The sequence below is a fragment of the Macaca thibetana genome, chromosome 15 (genome assembly GCF_024542745.1).
Source record: "Macaca thibetana thibetana isolate TM-01 chromosome 15, ASM2454274v1, whole genome shotgun sequence".
Classification (NCBI taxonomy): Eukaryota; Metazoa; Chordata; class Mammalia; order Primates; family Cercopithecidae; genus Macaca; species Macaca thibetana.
This window is the reverse complement of record NC_065592.1, coordinates 28,070,797-28,090,751: the sequence shown is the minus strand read 5'-3', so window position 1 is coordinate 28,090,751 and position 19,955 is coordinate 28,070,797. Positions and strand designations below refer to the sequence as shown.

The 19,955-nt window shown below is 36.0% G+C and overlaps 1 protein-coding gene across 9 annotated transcripts in view; it reads right to left on the bottom strand.

The window, feature by feature from the left end:
- The window catches only part of SHOC1 (shortage in chiasmata 1), a 98,510-nt gene that overhangs the window by 38,643 nt on the left and 39,912 nt on the right, over positions 1-19,955 (bottom strand). For all 9 annotated transcript variants that reach the window (XM_050761415.1, XM_050761414.1, XM_050761416.1 and 6 more), the window contains 4 exons: positions 19,069-19,177; positions 14,066-14,160; positions 10,854-11,096; positions 3,010-3,426 (listed from right to left, as the gene is read on the bottom strand). In XM_050761415.1, the coding sequence (XP_050617372.1) occupies positions 3,010-3,426; positions 10,854-11,096; positions 14,066-14,160; positions 19,069-19,177 (864 nt within the window). The remainder of the gene's footprint in view (positions 1-3,009; positions 3,427-10,853; positions 11,097-14,065; positions 14,161-19,068; positions 19,178-19,955) is intronic.

Below are 19,955 nucleotides of genomic sequence, written 5' to 3'. Positions count from 1 at the left end.
CTGGTCTCAAACTCCTGGGCTCAAGGGATCTGCCTACCCAAAGTGGTGGGATTACAGGCATGAGCTACCACACCTGACCTGGGCCTAGTTTTACTGCTGTACCCTGCAGGTCTCAGGCATCTTCTATAAAAAGTCATACGTAACTGCCCACCCTACTTCCAGGCCAGTAGAGGGCTCCGCCCTTTGTTTCTTTAGCACTCTGTGAAGACTTCTTTACTGGTACTCACCACATTGAATTGAAATGATCTATCTGCATATCTGACCTGCTCTATTATGCTGTGAGCTTCTCAAGGTCAGCAACAGCATCATATTTATCTCTAATATGTAATTTAGTGCCAGGCACAAAGTATCTAATAAACGTTAGTTTTCTTTCTGTCCTAGGTATTATAGAGGATTTCTTCTTTCCTAAGTATTATGGAGGATTTACACACAAACACATAAAAATGTAGTTATTTTAACCATATAGTAGTATTATCCATCAGTAATATGATTACAAAACAATTCCAGAAACACATTAACATCTTTAAATACATGGTTAAAAATATAATAATGGACTATATTCTAACCTAGATTAATAATGCTACTTTCAAGTAATACTTTCAATTAACCATAAATAATCAGAATAGATATGATCAAATAATATTAATTATTAAACTTTTTGAGGGCGTCTAAGAATTTATAATATTTCTTGCCCCTGAATTAACTGTAAAATAAGACAAAAAGTAAAATATACACCAAAATATTACCTCTATTACTATTAAAGGCTAAGTTGGGGAATAGAATTTAGTTTTAGAGTCAAATGAGCTTGCTAACTAAACACCAGAATTAGACAGAGTTACCCACCCAGTCCTAGGGTATGCTGGACTAGGATAGGATACCCCGCTGGGTCCAGGGAGGGCGGGGGAAGTCAGGGGCACTGCCCAGGAAAGAGTCATGACATAGAAAAACCAAGGAGAATTCCTGTTCTTCCTGGGCAACCATTCCCACAACTTATGTCCAATTTATTATTTTGACTTTACAATTCAGATCATTCTTTCTGTCTCCTCTGGAGAGATGTATAAAAAGGCAAAGAGGCCAGGAACTTAACACTTAATTGAGGAAACATCAGGAGTACAGAAGCATTCCCTCCATAACATTCATGTTCCTTTAATTGTTTAGTAAATGAATGGCTAATTTTTTTAATAAGAAAAGATAAAATAATATTTAAAGATTTCAGAATTTTGTGATCTTTCCTATTTTATTCTTTTTTACATTGTCCTCCTTTCTTGCTGCTTTCCCTCACTTTCTGTTGATAATATACCCTATCATAAGCCATTATCACCACTATGGCAACCAGAAAAAGATGTCAGTGTTAATTTTGGTGTGGATTCCTTTTTTGCACCAAATATAAATAGGATCAGAAAACATGAACAAATCTGACAATAACAAATCTTTGAAAAATTCCTATTTTTTATCACATTTATACAATAATTATTTATATTTTGCTTATTTTTATGCAGAAGTGATGCTTCAATTATGGTCCAAATATTGGTTAGAAAAAGCTCAGTTACATACAGAATTGTCATCTGGCAAGGTAAGTTATACTATTACATAAAAAGAAACTTTAAGTTGAATATGTAGAAATAGAAAAGATCACAGAATTCTGAAATATTTAAATATTATTCTGCATTTTTACCATGAAAAATGCACTGATTGACACAGTAATATTACTTTTTAAAAAATGACAGCTCACCATAACCTCAAACTCCTGGGCTAAGGCATCTGCCCACCTCAGCCTCCTGAGTAGCTGAGATCACATGTGTGTGCCACCACACTCGGCTAATTTTAGAGATGGGGTCTCATTATGTTGCTCAGGCTGGTCTCAAACTCTTGGCCTCAAACAATCCTCCTGCCTCAGCCTTCCAAAGTTCTGGGATTAGAGGTGTGAGCCCCAATAATATTACTTTAAGCAGATTTATAAAAGGTTGTCACATGTTTTAGAAAAATAAATATAACCATCATGACATTAAGAACTGAAGATCTTTTGTCTATTAATAGTATATGAGACTGTAAGACCTAACTGTCTCTAAGTCACATAAATATTTTTGTATTCTTTAACTGTGAAATGGGGTAATACTACCTACTTTGATTCCTCAACAAAGTTTCTAAACAGATCAAATATGACAATACATGTAAAAGTGCTTTATAAAGCATAAAGATACCTGTATTTATGATAATATTATTAACCTTATGAAGAAAGAAAGAATAGGATTTATCAAACAAATTGATCATTAGAAAATATTTCTGGTGTTTCTGAGTTTAACAATATATAAATATCGAAAGTTTCCAATGTCCCTAGTCATTAGGTTGCATCAATGTGTACTGAAATTTAGGAATAAACAATAGCAGCCAATAAATAAATAAATATATTGTTGTATTTATTTCATCAGGGTAACCTATGTCAAACTTATTCTGGAATGCCTATTTTATTTTTATGGGAAGTAAAATGACATGACATATTATATTACCTTTGATGTGGCTGTAAGCAGTGAATATAAGACAGTTACAACTCACACAGAAACTGTTAGGTAATGTTAGAAAGAGTAATACACAATGAAGTAGGCAGAGAAAATTTTCTTTCAAGTACACATAAAAATATGATTTAAAATACTGAGACAGGACTGATAGCTGAAACAGAAAAAAGAATGGCAGAATTGACCAACAAAAGTTAGAAATACTATGAATTTCTAAGGCCATGTCATAGAAAGCAAGTTTTACAAATAGTGGCTTTTGTTACAAATTCAAATGCATTTTTAGATTTTTTGAAAAATACATATCTATATCTAAATCATGCCTATATATCCATATCTATCTGTATACAAGAAGTATCAAGAATCAATGACATTTTCCTTGACTATGAAAAATAATATAATTTTATCTAGAAGAACTTTATCTCCTGGCCTTCTATAAATTATGTGCTTAGTCTTTGAGCCTACCATATCTATGGCAAAATATTATTAAATTACCTACCATGTTTTCCATCACTGTTTGTGACTTCAGTCTTTGAGGTGCAAGTCTTATATTTATTTCGCAGCATAATAAAGTCACTCAAAAGGTCCAAATCATTCTCTTGTTTTTTACCATGTTCAAAAGATGCTTTTTTAATTATTGAAGAGGAAGATGATTTAATAGATGGTCCTGTGCAGTCAAGTTCAAAGTGATCTTCATTTTCTTTCTTTTGGATTATTCTATTTACTGGTTCTTGGTCATTCTTTGGTTTTTCTTCTTTTGCTGCTCTTTTGTCAGAGAAATATTCATCAGAAAAACATAGATCTGGTACTTCTTTTGCCAGAGATGGACTCTTTTGTGGAAGTGATAAATGATCATTTGTAGATTTTTCTTCAATAAGTGCAATAGGTGAAGAATGACTTTTATGTTCTAAACATGCTGGAAACAGAAAATAAAAAAGACACAAATAACCTCCACACCTAAACGAGTGTTCTATTAGGTATTTGAATAACTTTTAGTTGTGGTTTCTTATTAGTGTAATTTGATCTTTACGAGTACTTTGTTTACTGCTTTGAAAATCAATTTTTGGTCTGAATAAAATAAATTTTTTAAAAGCATCAAAATTTAGCACCCTTTTTCTTACTGTAGGAGCTAGTTTACCAAGCAAAGAAGAAATTCCAGTAAAGCCCTTTTGTTGATAGGCTTATGAGTCATAGCCTTGGAGGTAACAGTTACTCCATGTGTCAAACACTTACCTACCAGGCAAGCCACAGTGGAAAAAAATACTTGCAATACTATAACTGACAAAGACAAAGGACTGTATCCAAAATATATAAAGAACTCTTATAACTCTATATTTAAAAAGGAACCCAATTAAAAATTTGGCAAAAGACTTGAACAATAGTTCACATAAGATATGCATATTCTACAAAATAGATGAATCTTGAAAACATGCTAAGTGAAAGAAGCATCACAAAAGGCCACATATTGTATGATTTCATTTATATAAAATGTCCAGAAAAGGCAAATCTATAGAGAGAGAACAGTGGTTCCAGAGCTGAGTAAAAGAGGGAGTGACCACTAACGGGTACAGGATTTCTTTTGGGGATGGTAAAAGTTTTCTAAAATGGTTTGCGGTGATGACTGCACAACTCTGGGCTTATACTAAAAACCATGGAATGGTGTACTTTAAATGAGTCAATTGTATGGTATGTGAAATGTATCTTGATAAAGCTGTTACAGGAATACTTCAGAGATATTGTGGGTTCAGTTCTGGACCATCATAATAAAGTAAATATGTTAAAGTGAGTCACGCAAATGTTTTGATTTCCCAGTACATATAAAATTATATTTACACTATACTGCAGTGCATTGTGCACAATAGCATTATGTCTAAACAAACAAGTACATACTTTAATTTTAAAATACTTTATTGCCCAAAAATGCTAGTGATCATCTGAGCCTTTAGCAAGTCATAAACTTTTTGCTAAGGGTTGGGTGTCTTTGTTTTTTTTCTTTTTGAGACATGGTCTTCCTCTGTAGCCCAGGCTGGAATGCAGTGCCACAATCATAGCTCACTGCAGCCTCCAACTCCTGGGCCCAAGCAATCCTCCCACCAACCTCCCAAGTAGCTGAGACTACAGGTGCAGACCACCATGCCAGGCTTTTATTTTTATTTTTAGGAGAGACAAAGTTTTGCTATGTTGCCCAGGCTGATCTTGAACTCTTGGGCTCAAGTAATCCTCTCACATTGGCCTCCCAAAGTGCTGGAATTACAGGTGTAAGCCACTGTACCCAGCTAAGGGGTCTTGTCTCAATGTTGACAGCTGCTGACTGTCAGAGTGGTGGTTGCTAAAGGTTGGTGTGGCTGTGAAAATTTCTTAAACTAAGACAACAATGAAGTTTGCCACACTGACTGACTTTCCTTTTCACAAAAGATTTCTCTGTAGCATGTGCTGTTTGACAGCATTCACCCAGAGTAGAACTTTCAAAATTGGAGTCAAGGCTGGGAGCGTGGCTCACGCCTGTAATCCCAGCACTTTGAGAAGGCCGAGGCAGGCAGATCACGAGGTCAAGAGATCGAGACCATCCTGGCCAACGTGGTGAAACCCGTCTCTACCAAAAATACAAAAATTAGTTGGGCGTGGTGGTGCGTGCCTGTAGTCCTAGCTACTCAGGAGGCTGAGGCAGGAGAATCGCTTGAACCCGGGCGGCAGAGGGTGCAGTGAGCCAAGATTGTGCCACTGCACTCCAGCCTGATGACAGAGCGAGACTTGGTCTCAAAAAAAAAAAAAAAAAAAAAAAAAAAAAAAAAAAAAAAAAAAATTGGAGTCAATCCTCTCCGACCCTGCCACTACTTTATCAACTATGTTTATGGAATATTCTAAATCCTTTGTTGTCATTACAACAATGTTCACAGAATCTTCACCAGGGGTAGATTCTATCTCAAGAAACCGTTTTCTTTGCCCATCCATAAGAAATAACTCCTCATTTGTTCAAGTTTTGGCATGACATTGCAGCAATTCAACTACACCTTCAAGTTCCACTTCTAATTCTAGTTTTCTTGCTATTTCCACCACATCTGTAGTTATGTACTTGCACCACTAAAGTCTCGAACCCTTTCAAATCATCCATGAAGGTTCAAATCAACTTTTTTCAATCTTGCTAATGTTGATATTTTGGCCTCCTCCCAAGAATAAGGAATGTTCTTAATGGCATCTAGAACGGTGAATCCTTTCCCAAAAGTGTTAGACAAGATGGCTGTGTATAATTTGAGTTGAGAAACAGATTCACCTTCAGCCTAGAGCACAGATTGGCCTTGGAGTTAATTTAATTAATGAATTGTTCTTACCTGTTTCTGGGGGCAACTACTTAGCTGCCCCTATGTGATTCTAGGATGATAAATAAAGGAACAGAGAGGCTGGGCATGGTGGCTCACGTCTGCAATCCCAGCACTTTGGGAGGCCAAGGTGGGCAGATCACCTGAGATCAGGAGTTTGAGACCAACCTGGCCAACATGGTGAAACCCTGTCTCTACTAAAAATTCAAAAGTTAGCTGGGCATGGTGGTCGGCACCTGTAGTCTCAGCTACTTGGGAGGCTGAAGCAGGAGAATCGCTTGAACCGGGAGACGGAGGTTGCAGTGAGCTGAGATCAAGTCACTGCACTCCAGCCTGGGTGACAAAGCGAGATTTTGAGACAAATCTCAAAAATAAATAAATAAATAAATACACAAACCGTGACAGTATTGGGGGGCAGCATCATGATATGGGAGCAAAGCAGTCCTATGAACTGCTGTCTTCTCCAAGCCAAGCATGGTGGCACGTGGCTGCAGTCCCAGTTACTTGAGAGGCTGAGACAGGAGACTTGCATGAACCCAGGAGGTGGAGGTTGTAGTGAGCTGAGATCACGCCAGCCTGGGCAACAGAGCAAGACTCTGTCTCAAAAAAAAAAAAAAAGTTGTTAACTAATTAAAACACCATATGAGTCAATAATATGTGGGCCGAATAGGATCTGAGTGCCACTTTTCAGATATTCTCTAGTGGTAATCTGGTATGTTTAGCAGGTGAATAGAAACTGTTTATTATTTCAGTTTTCTCATTATTTTCCTTTATTATTCTCTCTTTAAGCACTCCTACCCTGACCACTTGGCATGGGTTCCAGATATAGTTATTGCTACTTAAACTTCAGAATTATACTGCTATACATTTAATTATACTGTTAAACATTCTTTTTTTTACAAATTGAAGTTTTGTGGTAATCTTGCATCAAGGAAGTGTATTGCTGTCATTTTCCAACAGCATTTCCAACTTCAGAATTATCATAATTTATTGGATATCAAGAATATCAAATATGAATGATATGTTTTATTTTAATCTCAAATTAGTTACAAATCACAATAAAGACTTTACATAGTTTTATAGATTTAATACATTATATGGATATTTGAAGACCTCATAAAATCTTCTGCCTTGTTTTTGTCTACTAACCTGACCTAATCTTATTTAACATTCTTATTCCACCATGGATACCATCTAGGCCTGAGATGGACTGGTGTGTATTTGCTTGATACAGTCTATCTGTTCTCTTTCCTAGCCATCCAAACATCTTTGTCTTCTGTCTTTCTAAAAAATTTATTTTACATTGCTTATTGTTCTTTTTATAACAAATATTCAAGAAACAAGAAAACAGATTTTCTTAGGTTACCTTTGAACCTGGAATTTGTGTTACTACTATGGTTATATTACTAGTGAGCCACAGGAGTACACTATAGAAGTGAGTGGAAACAGAGATGGAGATATTATGACAGTTAATTGTCTATCATATATTTATCCCAAGGATCACTTATATATCTGTTATATATTTTGGTATTTGCTATTTGTAGTTTTTTAGTGATTAAAAAATAATTTGTACTTTTTACTTTAGATTTAGGAGTACCTGGGCAGGTTTGTTACCTGGGTATATTGCATGATGCTGAGGTTTGGGCTATGACTGATCCCATCACCCAGGTACTGAGCATAGTACTCAACAGTTAGTTTTTCAACCTTTTCCCCCACTTCCCCCCTCTAATAGCCCCCAGTTTCTATTGTTGCCATCTTTATGTCTATGAATACCCAATGTTTAGCTCCCACTAGAACATGCAGTATTTGGTTTTCCATTCCTGAGTTAATTCACTTAAGATCATGGCCTCCAGCTGCATCCATGTCACTGCAAAGGACATTATTTCATTATTTTTTATGGTTGTGTACTATTCCATGGTGTGTATGTACCACATTTTCTTTTTTTATATATATATATACTTTAAGTTCTGGGATACATGTGCAGAACGTGCACCGTAACATACATGTTATGGTGGTTTGCTGCACCCATCAACCCTTCATCTACATTAGGCATTTCTCCTAATGCTATCCCTCCCCTAGCCCCCACCCCCCAACAGGCCCCAGTGTGTGATGTTCCCCTCCCTGTGTCCATGTGTTCTCCTTGTTCAACTCTCACTTATGAGTGAGAATATGTGATGTTTGGTTTTCTGTTCCTGTGTTAGTTTGCTGAGAATGATGGTTTCCAGCTTCATCCATGTCTCTGCAAAGGACATAAAACTCATCCTTTTTTATGGCTGCATAGTATTCCATGGTGTATATGTACCACATTTTCTTTATCTAGTCTATCATTGATGGGCATTTGGATTGGTTCCAAGTCTTTGCTATTGTGAATAGTGCCACAATAAACATATGTGTGCATGTGTCTTTATAGTAGAACTATTTATAATCCTTTGGGTATATACCCAGTAATGGGATTGCTGGGTCAAATGGTATTTCTGGTTCTAGATCCTTGAGGAATTGCTACACTGTCTTCCACAATGGTTGAACTAATTTACACTCCCACCAACAACGTAAAAGCGTTCCTATTTCTCCACATCCTCTGCAGCATCTGTTGTTTCCTGACACTTTAATGATCACCATTCTAACTGGTGTGAGATGGTATCTCATTGGTACCACATTTTCTTTATCCAATCCAGTGTTAATGGACACCTAGGTTGATTTCATGTCTTTGCTATTGTCAATAGTGCTGTGATGAACGTATTTGTGCATGTATGAGATAAAAGACCTCTACAAGGAGAACTACAAAACACTGCTGAAATAAATCATAGATGACACAAATAAAAGGAAAAACATTACATCCTCATGGATTGGAAGAATCAATATAGTTAAAATGACCATACTGCCCAAAGCAATGTACAGATTCAACACTATTCCTATCAAACTATCAACATCATTTTCCACAGACCTAGGAAAAACTATTCTAAAGCTCATACAAAACCAAAAAAGAACCTCAGTAGCCAAAGCAATCCTAAGCAAAAAGAATAAAGCCAGAGGCATCACATTACCTGATTCCAACTATACTATAGGGCTAGGGTAACCAAAATGCCAAGGTACTGGTACAAAAACAGATACAAAGACTAATGGGACAGAAGAGAGAACCTAGAAATAAAGTCCCCACCTACAGCCATCAGCTCTTCAACAAAGCCAACAAAAATAAGCAAGGGGAAAAGAACTCCCTATTCAATAAATGGTGCTGGGATAGCTGGCTAGCCATATACAGAAGAATAAAACTGGATCCCTACCTTTCACCATATATAAAAATTAACTCAAGATGGATTAAATATTTACATGTGAGACCTTAAACTGTAAGAATCATAGAGGAAAACCTAGGAAACACCATTCTGGACATCAGCCTTGGGAAAGAATTTATGACTAAGTCCTCAAAAGCAATCACAACAAAAACAAAATTTGCTGAGTGGGACCTGATTAAACTAAAGAGCTTCTGCACAGCAAAAGAAACTATCAACAGAGTAAACAGTCTACAGAATGGGAGAAAATAATCACAAACTATGCATCCAACTAAGATCTAATATCCAGAATCTACAAGAAATTTAAACAACTGAACAAGCAAAAAACAACTTCATTAAAAAATGGGCAAAAGACATGAACAGACACTTTTCTAAAGAAGACTTACAAGTGGCCAACAAACACATGAAAAAAGTGCTCAACATCACCAATCATCAGAGAAATGCAAATCGAAGCTACAAGGAGGTATCATTTCATACTATTCAGAATGGCTACTTATTAAAAAGTCAAAAAACAATGAGGCTGGTAAGGCTGTGGAGAAAAGAGAACACTTATACACTCTTGGTGGGGGATGTAAATTAGTTCAGCCACTGTGGAAACAGTTTGGAGATTTATCAAAGAACTTAAAACAGAACTACGTTCGACCCAGCAATCCCATTACTGGGTATATGTTTTAAAAAAAAAATTGTTCTGTCGTCTGTCTTTGAAACACTCCTTGCTGATAACAATTCTTATTCAGATTGTTTATCTCCTTAGACCAATCTCCCAACATAGATAGTAATTTCTAAAATTTATTTCTAAATATGTTCATTATTCTATAATAAACTATAAACTTTCTCAAATCTGACTGGGCATGGTGGCTAATGCCTGTAATCCCAGCATTTTGGGAGGCTGAGGTGGGCAGATCACTTGAGGTCAGGAGTTCGAGACCAGCCTGGCCAACATGGTGAAACCCCATCTCTACTAAAAATACAAAAATTAGTCTGGCGTGGTGGTAGGCACCTGTAATCCCAGCTACCTGGGAGGCTGGGGCAGGAGAATCACTTGAACCTGGGAGGTGGAGGTTGCAGTGAGTTGAGATCATCCCACTGTGCTCCAGCCTGGGCAACAGAGACTGTGTCTCAGGGAAAAGTAAAACAAAAAAAACAAAAAAAACACACACCCCAAAAAAATATATAATTCATGCTAAATATGTTCGATTTACTATTAATATAATGCCATATATAGCAACCCAAATAGCTCAAGACATAGACACTTAAAAGACATTTTTGTCTTCTTAAATTGTATGGTAAAAAATGAATTAGTAAACTTTTAAGTAACAAAGATCCTCTGTTGTCAATGAGTGATATTATTGAATGCTAATGTTCAGCTTTAGGTCAAAAAACAGTTACTGCAAAATGCTGGTTTGCATCTAGGCTGATGTGAACAGAAACTGCTAGCAATTTAATCATTTATAGAAGGAAACAAAGTCACTTTAAATTAAAATGGCTAGAAATTTAAAAACTGAGACTACAGAATTTCAGGACATAACAAGATTTTAGGGTTAGCTAGTCAAACTTCATCATTTTTTCAAGGAAATGGGATCTAGAGAAATCCAAAGTCATAAAACCTGGCAGAGCCAGGGCCTATATGGAATGTTAGAACCCAGTGATTTTCCCAGTTACCTAGAGGAAATCTAGAATCTAACATTTTCACATTCTGAAAATGTTTACATGACTAATATTTACTATTATGTACTTACATTCTAATTGAAGCACTTTTGTAGGCAAAAATACCTCAATTTCAGTGTCATTAGAAGACAAATTATTATGACATAAATATGTATTCAGATGTTCCAACGTTTCCATCATTTTCAGATTTAGTCCTGCTTGTTTCCACCACTCTGCCTTTTCCAGATTAATCACAAGGCTTTCTTCTTTAACAGAAAGTATCTTTTTCAAATCTGTAAATGAATATTGGCTGTGGGGCTCTTGAATTCTTGGCGCTTACAAAAATAAAAATAAAAAACAAACAGTTAGAAACAGGCTACAAAGCAAAAGAAACAAAACACAATAAACAGAACCACATTGGAATTTCTTTATGAAATGCATTTTCATGCATTAGAAAAAAAGTGAAACCTGAAGTTATAGCTGGTATTTTTGTTCTCAAGATGCTAATATTTGTAAAAGTTCAAGCTATTATAGCAGTAGAAGTCACATAAAGGATTTATTTCACTCTTTGAAAATATCAAGAAGTTAAAATTATTCTAATATTTAGTAGGACAAGGAACTCTTATTTTGTTTGACCATTTTCAATTACTAAATTAATATGTTTGATTAACATTTTGAAGTAATATAAGCTTTGTTAAATTAGAAATTCTAACTTATTATAATAAGCCTAAACAAGAAGATATATTTGTTCAGATTTTATGATGACTATATCATCTTAGATATTGTGGTACAAAGCTTACTGCCTCATTACTTTCTAGCCTAAACAGGGAGAAATCATAACATATAGAGGAACTGAAGTAGCACAACTACCTAATATTATTATCTGCATTATAAACATCAACCTGAAATTAGGATTATAAATTTTGAAACTCTAATTTTGGAATGGTGCTTTTATAATGACAGTAATATTAAGAAGAAATTAAAACTTAAAAATACTAATATTAATAATAGCAATTACGAGTTACTAAAAAACATCTGGCACTGTGCTAAGTGCTTTCTTTACATGCATTATTCTTAACAAATCCCTAAATAATTCTGTAAGATAGGTATAATTTTTACTAGTTTTATTAAAGTATAACTGACATGCAATAAACTACACATATTTAGAGTGAAAAGTCTGATAAGTTTTGATGTATTTATACATTCATGAATCCATTACCACAATCAAGGTAATGAACATATCCATTCCCTCCAAAGTTTTGTATCCCTTCTGCCTCTTTATATCTCCCTTCTAATCTTCCTCATCCCCCAACCCCTGCACCACTGTTCTGCTTCCTGCCACTATAGATTAAACTACATTTTCTAGAATTTTTTATAAATGGAATTATACCATATGAATTTTTTGTGGTTTCTTTCATTCTGCATAATTATTTTGAGATCATCTATGTTGTGTATATCAACAGTCCATTCCTTTTCTTCAGATAGAAATAATTGTAGATTCGCATGCAGTTGTAAGAAATAATACAAGATGTCTTGTTCCCCCCTTTTTTGGCTTTAAAAGTATATTATACTATGTAATTGATAATTTCAATATATGATCTGATTTTGATGTCTAATGTTACTGCTATATCTCACTGATGATGCCAATACATTTCGTGATTTTTGTCTATTAGCATGTGTTTCTCTCAAATTTGTTGAAGGTCTTTGAAGCATGAGTTGAAGTACATTCCTCCAGAAAAAAATGTATTTTCCTCTAGAAAGGATTTACTTTTGTTTTTCTATGTGTTTGGGAGGCACTGTCAACCTGGGACCACTTTAAATTAAATCACCACTATTTTTCAAATTATGTAGGTGGTTGGAATTCTGACTGTAGCCAGGCATGATGGCTACCTTCTGGTTAGAAGTACTTAAGAGAAATGTTTTTTCTTTTCCTCTCTTCCAGCTGCAAGGTAGAAATATGCAAATGTATTCAGAGTTCCATTTGATATGGTGGTTTATTTTTGTATGCTCTTATTTTGATGGTAGTTTGTTGAACTGCCAGTTTTATGTAGGGGTCCCCTATCAGACCCTCCACATAGGATATTTCTTGACTCTACACTACATGTAGACCTCAAAACAAAAGTTCAAAGTCTCCAAGGTTTAATAAAAAGCTTGGAGTGAAAGCCAGCTTTGGTGCTTACTTGCTTCCCAGGATTCCTGTTTTCACTTTGTTTTTGGCCTCCAAATGCAACTCAGTGATTCATTTAAACATTTTTTAAAAGAATACCTTATCCAAAGTTCCATTTCCATAATGGAATAGTTGAGACACAGACAAGAGTTTAACTTTACTCAGATAAATTTTGAATATACATGTGAAATGTATATTTACTTCTAAATTATTTTGTTAAACTATAAACAAGTTCTGCTAAAATGTTACTTATTTATTTTTGAGATGGAGTCTCGCCATGTTGCCCAGGCTGGAGTGCAGTGGCAATCTCAGCTCCTGCAACTTCCACCTCCCTGGTTCAAGGGATTCTCCTGCCTCAGCCTCCAGAGTAGCTGGGACTACAGGTGTGCACCACCATGCTCAGCTAATTTTTGTATTTTTAGTAGAGAGGGGTTTCAACATGTTGACCAGGCTGGTCTCGAACTCCTGGCCTCAAGTGATCTGCCCGCATCGGCCTCCCAAAGTGCTGGGATTACAGGCATGAGCCACGGTGTCCGGCCGTTTTTTTGTTTTGTTTGTTCATTTGTTTGAGACAGAGACTCCCTCTGTCACCCAGGCTGGAGTGCAATGGCGCCATCTCGGCTCACTGCAACCTCCCCCTCCCAGGTTCAAGTGATTCTTGGGCCTCAGTCTCCCGAGTAGCTGGGACTAAAGGTGCGCCCTGACACTCCCGGCTAATTTCCGGCTGTTGTTAAAATGTTTTTAAATGTCCTTTTTGGAGAGCTTGGGCAACTAAAACTTTTAACATTAGATGTGATTTTTTTTTTTTTTTTTTTTTTTTTTTTTACAAACAATTCAATTTGGAAATACAAATTACGTGTATGGGACTGTTTTATGTACTACTTGTATTTCATTTCTTTTCTTTTCCTTCTCCCATGTATAGGAATTACCCAGGAAATCAGCAAGATCCAGATCTTGTCATATACTTCTGCACCTAGCATAATGAACCTTATGGAAGATATCTTGATATTTTAGTTTTAGGCTAAGTTATATATTCTGTTAAGAAATGGTCAAAGAAAATGGATATCCTACATTTCTACTGGTTGTACCTTTTTACAAATACTTTCTATTTTTCACTTAAAAGCAATTAATCTTTACCTGTAAGCAAAAATGGGTTCAAAGGGCTTCTACATCTTTCTAATTGCCACATCATGTAGTATTTATTAGCTGATTCTTCAGCAGTAAGCAAATGACTGAAAAAAAAAAAGAGTTAAAGCTTAATACATTAATAATATTGAGTCTTTTGTATAATAAATTTTATTTTATTTTTTTGAGACAGAGTCTCACTCTGTCGCCCAGGCTGGAGTACAGTGGCACTATCTCGGCTCACTGCAACCTTCTCCCCAGGTTCAAGCGATTCTCCTGTCTCAGCCTCCTGAGCAGCTGGGATTAAAGGTGTCTGCCACCACGCCCGACTAATTTTTGTATTTTTAGTAGAGGTGGGGTTCCGCCATGTTGGCCAGGCTGGTTGCCAGCTCCTGACCTCAAGTGATCCACCCACCTTGGCCTCCCAAAGTGCTGGGATTACAGGTGTGAGCCACCGCACCCAGCCCAAAATTTTATTTTTAAAAAGTATTTTTAAAGTACTTTTACACTCAAAATCAAGTGAAAAATTAACTTTATAAATGTGTAAACTGCAGTAGAGTTCTACAGACCAAATATCAAATACAGTACTCACTTCCTCCATCCCTGGGAAAATTTGGTAATTTGTAAACTAAAGTGTTCTTACTGGACTATAAATTACTTCCACCTCTACCTCCCTCAATGGAACCTGGAGCCAGAGAGGGCTGACTTGGGAGAGTTTAGCACTTCCCTCCATAAACTATGCTAGCATCAACCTTATACGCCACCAAAAATAAAAATACAATCTAAGTAAAATTACCATGCTTACCAAGCAAATAGCAACCTCAACAAAAATTTTTATAAAATTGCTGTCCCCAAGTCTAATCCATAAAGAAATTCTGGAGCCTCTACTGGTTGAGGATCAGAACTATAAAACAGTCCTTCTCTGGAGATGGCAGAGTCCTAAAGTTTGGTTTAAGACGTTCAATCTTGGTGGGTTTGTGAGTGAGTGATGTGTGTCTGGGTATGTGTGTTTAGTGGTACTGTGGGGAGAAGGGAGAAAATATGCATGACAATCAGTGTGAATTACAGCTAATCGGTAACTATGAAACTACTAGCTTTGGTAGGGGAAAGACTATTAATTCATAAATCCCTTAATTTGTGTCCCAAGCTTCCTGTTACCGTGACTGAGAATTGATTATATTCTGTTTCTCTGTTCATGTGGAACATATATGAGCATGCTAATTATAAGTATTTTGGGCCGGGTGTGGAACATACATGAGCATGCCAGTTAAATTGACAATCTAGGGCAGTGGAAAGCTAGGTTTTATGTCTAAGGCATCCAGGTTACCCACATAATCCAAAAATCTGGTCATGCAGTAGCAAATTTGAGAATCTAGAGAATTCCTGAATCTTACCAAGGTTTCTTTGACAACACCTCAGATTGTAAGCAACTATTTTAAAGTGAAAGGAAGGGGTTATATCTAGCAAGCCATGTCCAATATAGACACACATTTCACTCTTAATGGAGATTTCTGAAGGCATGTCTGAATCTGATACATTGTTCATAAAAATATATTCACAAGTCAGCAGTTAGTAGGTTAATAAAATCTTATGCCATACAGACTTTTCTTTTTCATCCCATAAAATCTAGCATAGAATCTTATATGTCATAAGCACTAAAAATATTGTTAACTGGGTATTATTTTCAGCCAAAATGCTGTGCTCTGAAATAAAAATAATTGGGACCATAAAAATAAGTTACAGCTACAATAACATTCTTTATTATTTTTCCTTCTTTTTAAAAAAAATTTTAACACCTTTTCTCCTTGTTTTTAGTTTTACAGTTGAGATATACAGTCGTTCCCCCTTATCCATGAGTTCACTATACTCAGTTTCATTTATCTATGGTCAACCGCAGTCCAAAATATTAAATAGAATATTCCATAAACAATTCATAAGTTTTAAATTGCACTGTTGTGAGCAGTGCGATGAAATTTCATGCCATCCTACACCATCTCACCCAGGATGTGAATCATCCCTATGCCCAGCATATCCACACTATCTATACTCACTACCTGCCCATTTAGTCACTTAGCAGCATTCTCAGTTATCAGATCGGCTATCACAGAATCACAGTGCTTGTGTTCAAGTAACCCTTACTGTATTTAATAATGACTCCAAAGCACAAGAGTAATGAGGATGATATTTGTTATGGTTGTTCTATTTTACTATTTTACTGTAGTTATTGCTGTTAATGTCTTACTATGGCTAATTTATAAATTAAACTTTATCATAGGTATCAATATATGAGAAAAAAACAGTATATATAGGATTCAATAACATTCGCAGTTTCAGGCATCCATTTAGGGTCTTGGAACTTATTCTCCCTGGATAAAGGGGGACTACTGTAAACTCATTTTTAAAATATGGATTTTTAAGCGTTTACAGTCACCAAACAAATGGAAGTGATTTATCTCTTGCTGGTAAATGTAGTTGTGGGGGGACAACTTATTTCGGTTGTTTCATAGGCTCTAAAACCATTAGCTAATTTGAACGCCTTTTTTTTTCTAACTTTGCCAAATCATAAGTCATTAGTTAAAATTTGTTTCATAAATTCTTTGAGTTATAATAATAACTCAAAGATATTTGAGTTACAACAATAGACATATAACTTACGATTAAAAAGAGCTTATTATGGTTTAAACACTTTTAAAATCAAACTGAAATTAAAGATCATAACATTTCTGCTAGTTTCTGTTTCTAAATATGCCAATCTGCCATAACAGATGGATTAGGGTATATGGAGTAAATAAAAGAGTAAAAGGGCACTAATAAAGACAGTATATGTCCTGCAAATAAATATCTTGCACCTGGCCGGGCGCAGTGGCTCAAGCCTGTAATCCCAACACTTTGGGAGGCCGAGACGGGCGGATCACGAGGTCAGATGATCGAGACCATCCTGGCTAACACGGTGAAACCCTGTCTCTACTAAAAAATACAAAAAATTAGCCGGGCGAGGTGGAGCACGCCTGTAGTCCCAGCTACTCGGGAGGCTCAGCCAGGAGAATGGCGTAAACCCAGGAGGCGGAGCTTACAGTGAGCTGAGATCCGGCCACTGCACTCCAGCCTGGGCAACAGAGCGAGACTCTGTCTCAAAAAAAAAAAAAAAAAAAAAAATTGCACCTTAGCAACAGAACTAAAAGTATTTAAACAAAGTATATGTAGTTTCCATACTTGTCCTATGCTCTTTTTAGAATTCATATCTGATATGGACAATTCTTAGTTCATGATAGAACTCTGTATAGCACAAATTTACTCTAGAAGTGTAAATAATTCTCAGCCAGAAGATAAAGATATATTTAGGGCCCTTAGTCTTATACTTTGACACATTCCTGAGACCATTAATAGAAGCCTAAGCAGCCAGTGATGAATTATAGAGCCTTGACTCCAGTTAGTCCCAGTAATCCAAATAGCGCTCTCCTCTGGCAGATCAGCTAATTATAATAAGAACTCAAACCGAATACACAGCTCCCACAGTTTCCAGTCCTGGAATAATTCACTAGAGACTTGTAGACTTTACTGTCATTTTCCTGAAAATATGTTATTTTAGGACACATTAAGTTCTAGGTTTATAGTAGACTAATTGTACTGGTTATGTTCCCAATTTTGTAACTGGCATAAGATAGCAATGAAAGTTATCTCAGACTCTGTCAAAGGGCAAGGATACTGGGCTATTAAGCTCTGCAATATTGGCTCAAACTAGAATATAACGACCTAGCCCTGCAATATCAATTTTACAATTTCAGACTATTCTGTGCAATAACGATGGGGTACTGAACAAGTTTATGAATCAAGCCTTGGTTCTGTATGTCTGGTTCACCCAATACTGAGACCATATTGACAAGAGGTGAACAAGGTAAGTGGATGTCCTCTGTTAGAGATAGGACATGACCCCTGGTACTCTTAGTGAGAATAAACTGATAGCCAAATGTATTGATCAATGATCGTCCACACTGCTCTGTGATCTTTGGCTATTTCTGGCCACAGACCTATGACAAATCTCTTAGTAGACCTCTTAACAACCTTATGAGGTAGATACTATTATTATCCCAGTATTGTAGATTAAAAAACCCGAGGCCCAGAACAGTTAAGGTTGCAGTTGGAAAGTGATAGAGCCAGGCAATCTGGCTCTAGTTCAGAGCTTCTAACCACTTATTATGGGCTGAATTGTGGCCCCACAAGATTCTTATGTTGAAGTCCTAATCCTCAGTACCTCAGAATGTGACTGTATTTGGAGACAAGGTCTTTAAATAGGTAATTAAGTTAAACAGGGCCATTAATACAACATGACTCGTGTCCTTATAAGAGCAGGAGACTGGGGTATAGACAATGATGGAGGAAAGAATATATGAAGGCACGGGGACATCTATAAGCCAAGGAAGGAGGTCTTAGAATGAAACCAGCCTGGCTGACACTTTGTTCTTACACTTCTTGCCTCCAGAACTGTGAGGAAATAAATTTCTGTTGTTTAAGCCACCTAATCTGTGGTATTTGTTAGGGCAGCCCTAACAAACTAATACACCACTACACTGCCTTTCATGGCAGTGACTGCCAGTAGGGACTGCCATTAGCAAGTGTCCAGTGGCAATGTCCTAAGCATACTATTCCAATGCCAGGATCTTAAAAAATTTTTAAGTTATTTATTTTTAATAATATATTCACATTAAAAACACTGAAATGTGTAAAAGCCATACTGTGAAAACTCTCCTACCCACATTGCTAGGTTACCTAGTTCTTTTCTGGATACAACCAGTATTACTTGTTTCTTGTGTGCCCTTCTAAAGATACTCTTTGCATATAAAACCAAACATATACATATATTTATATATTCCTTTTAGTTACTTATTATAGACACTGTACTAGCTCTTAAATTTTTTCATAGAGGTATCTTGGGAATTGCTTTTATATGGAGAAATTTAAATAAAGACTGCTTGTTCTGAATTGTAACTTGGGTTCTAGATATAATCTTTACTTACATTTTACAAACTGGAGATAATGGAAATGTCTGAAGTTCTGTGCATAATGAATTCACTGAAGTATGTTGGCATGTTAGGAATAGAGGAGTTAGTGGCATTTCTAACTCTCCTGGAATATATGAAAATTAAAGTTATGTAAACATTGAATAATATTAAGTAGGCTAGGTGTGGTGGCTCACACCTATAATTCTAACACTTTGGGAGGCTGAGGTGGGAGGATCACTTGAGTCCAGGAGTTTAAGACCTGGGCAACATGGCAAGATCAGTCTCTACAAAAAGTACAAAATTAGCCAGCAGTGGTGGCACATGCTTGTAGTCCTAGCTACCTGGGAAGCTGAGCTGGAAGGATTGCTTGAGCCCAGGAATTTGAGATTTCAATGAGCTGTGATTGTGTCACTGTACTGCAGCCTGGGCAACAGAGCAAGACTTTATCTCTAAAAAAATAAATAGATAAAAATTAAGTATAATATAGAACTTTTTGTAAGCAATTATTATGTTTGGTCATTCTGTTAAAACAAAAATATTTCAACAAAAAGAAATTTGAGTCAAGATATATATAAAATGTCTTAAATGTCCATCTGTATAAGGAATTGCATATATATCACATTGTGTCTCAACTACAACAGTGGTGATTTTTTAAAAATACATTAATAGCTAAACTTTATTGAGTTTACTGTGTTTAACATAAATTCCAAGAGCTTTATATGTATTAAGACTTTTGATTCTAACAGCTTGTGTTGTCAGTACTTAGGTGATAGAATTATTTTTATTTCCAAAGAAAGAAAAAATTATTAGTTTTATTTCCATACTAATTACTAGTGATGTTAAACAAACTGTATTATAAAGAATAATTATTCACCTTAATGACTCTGGACTCTAGATGGCCT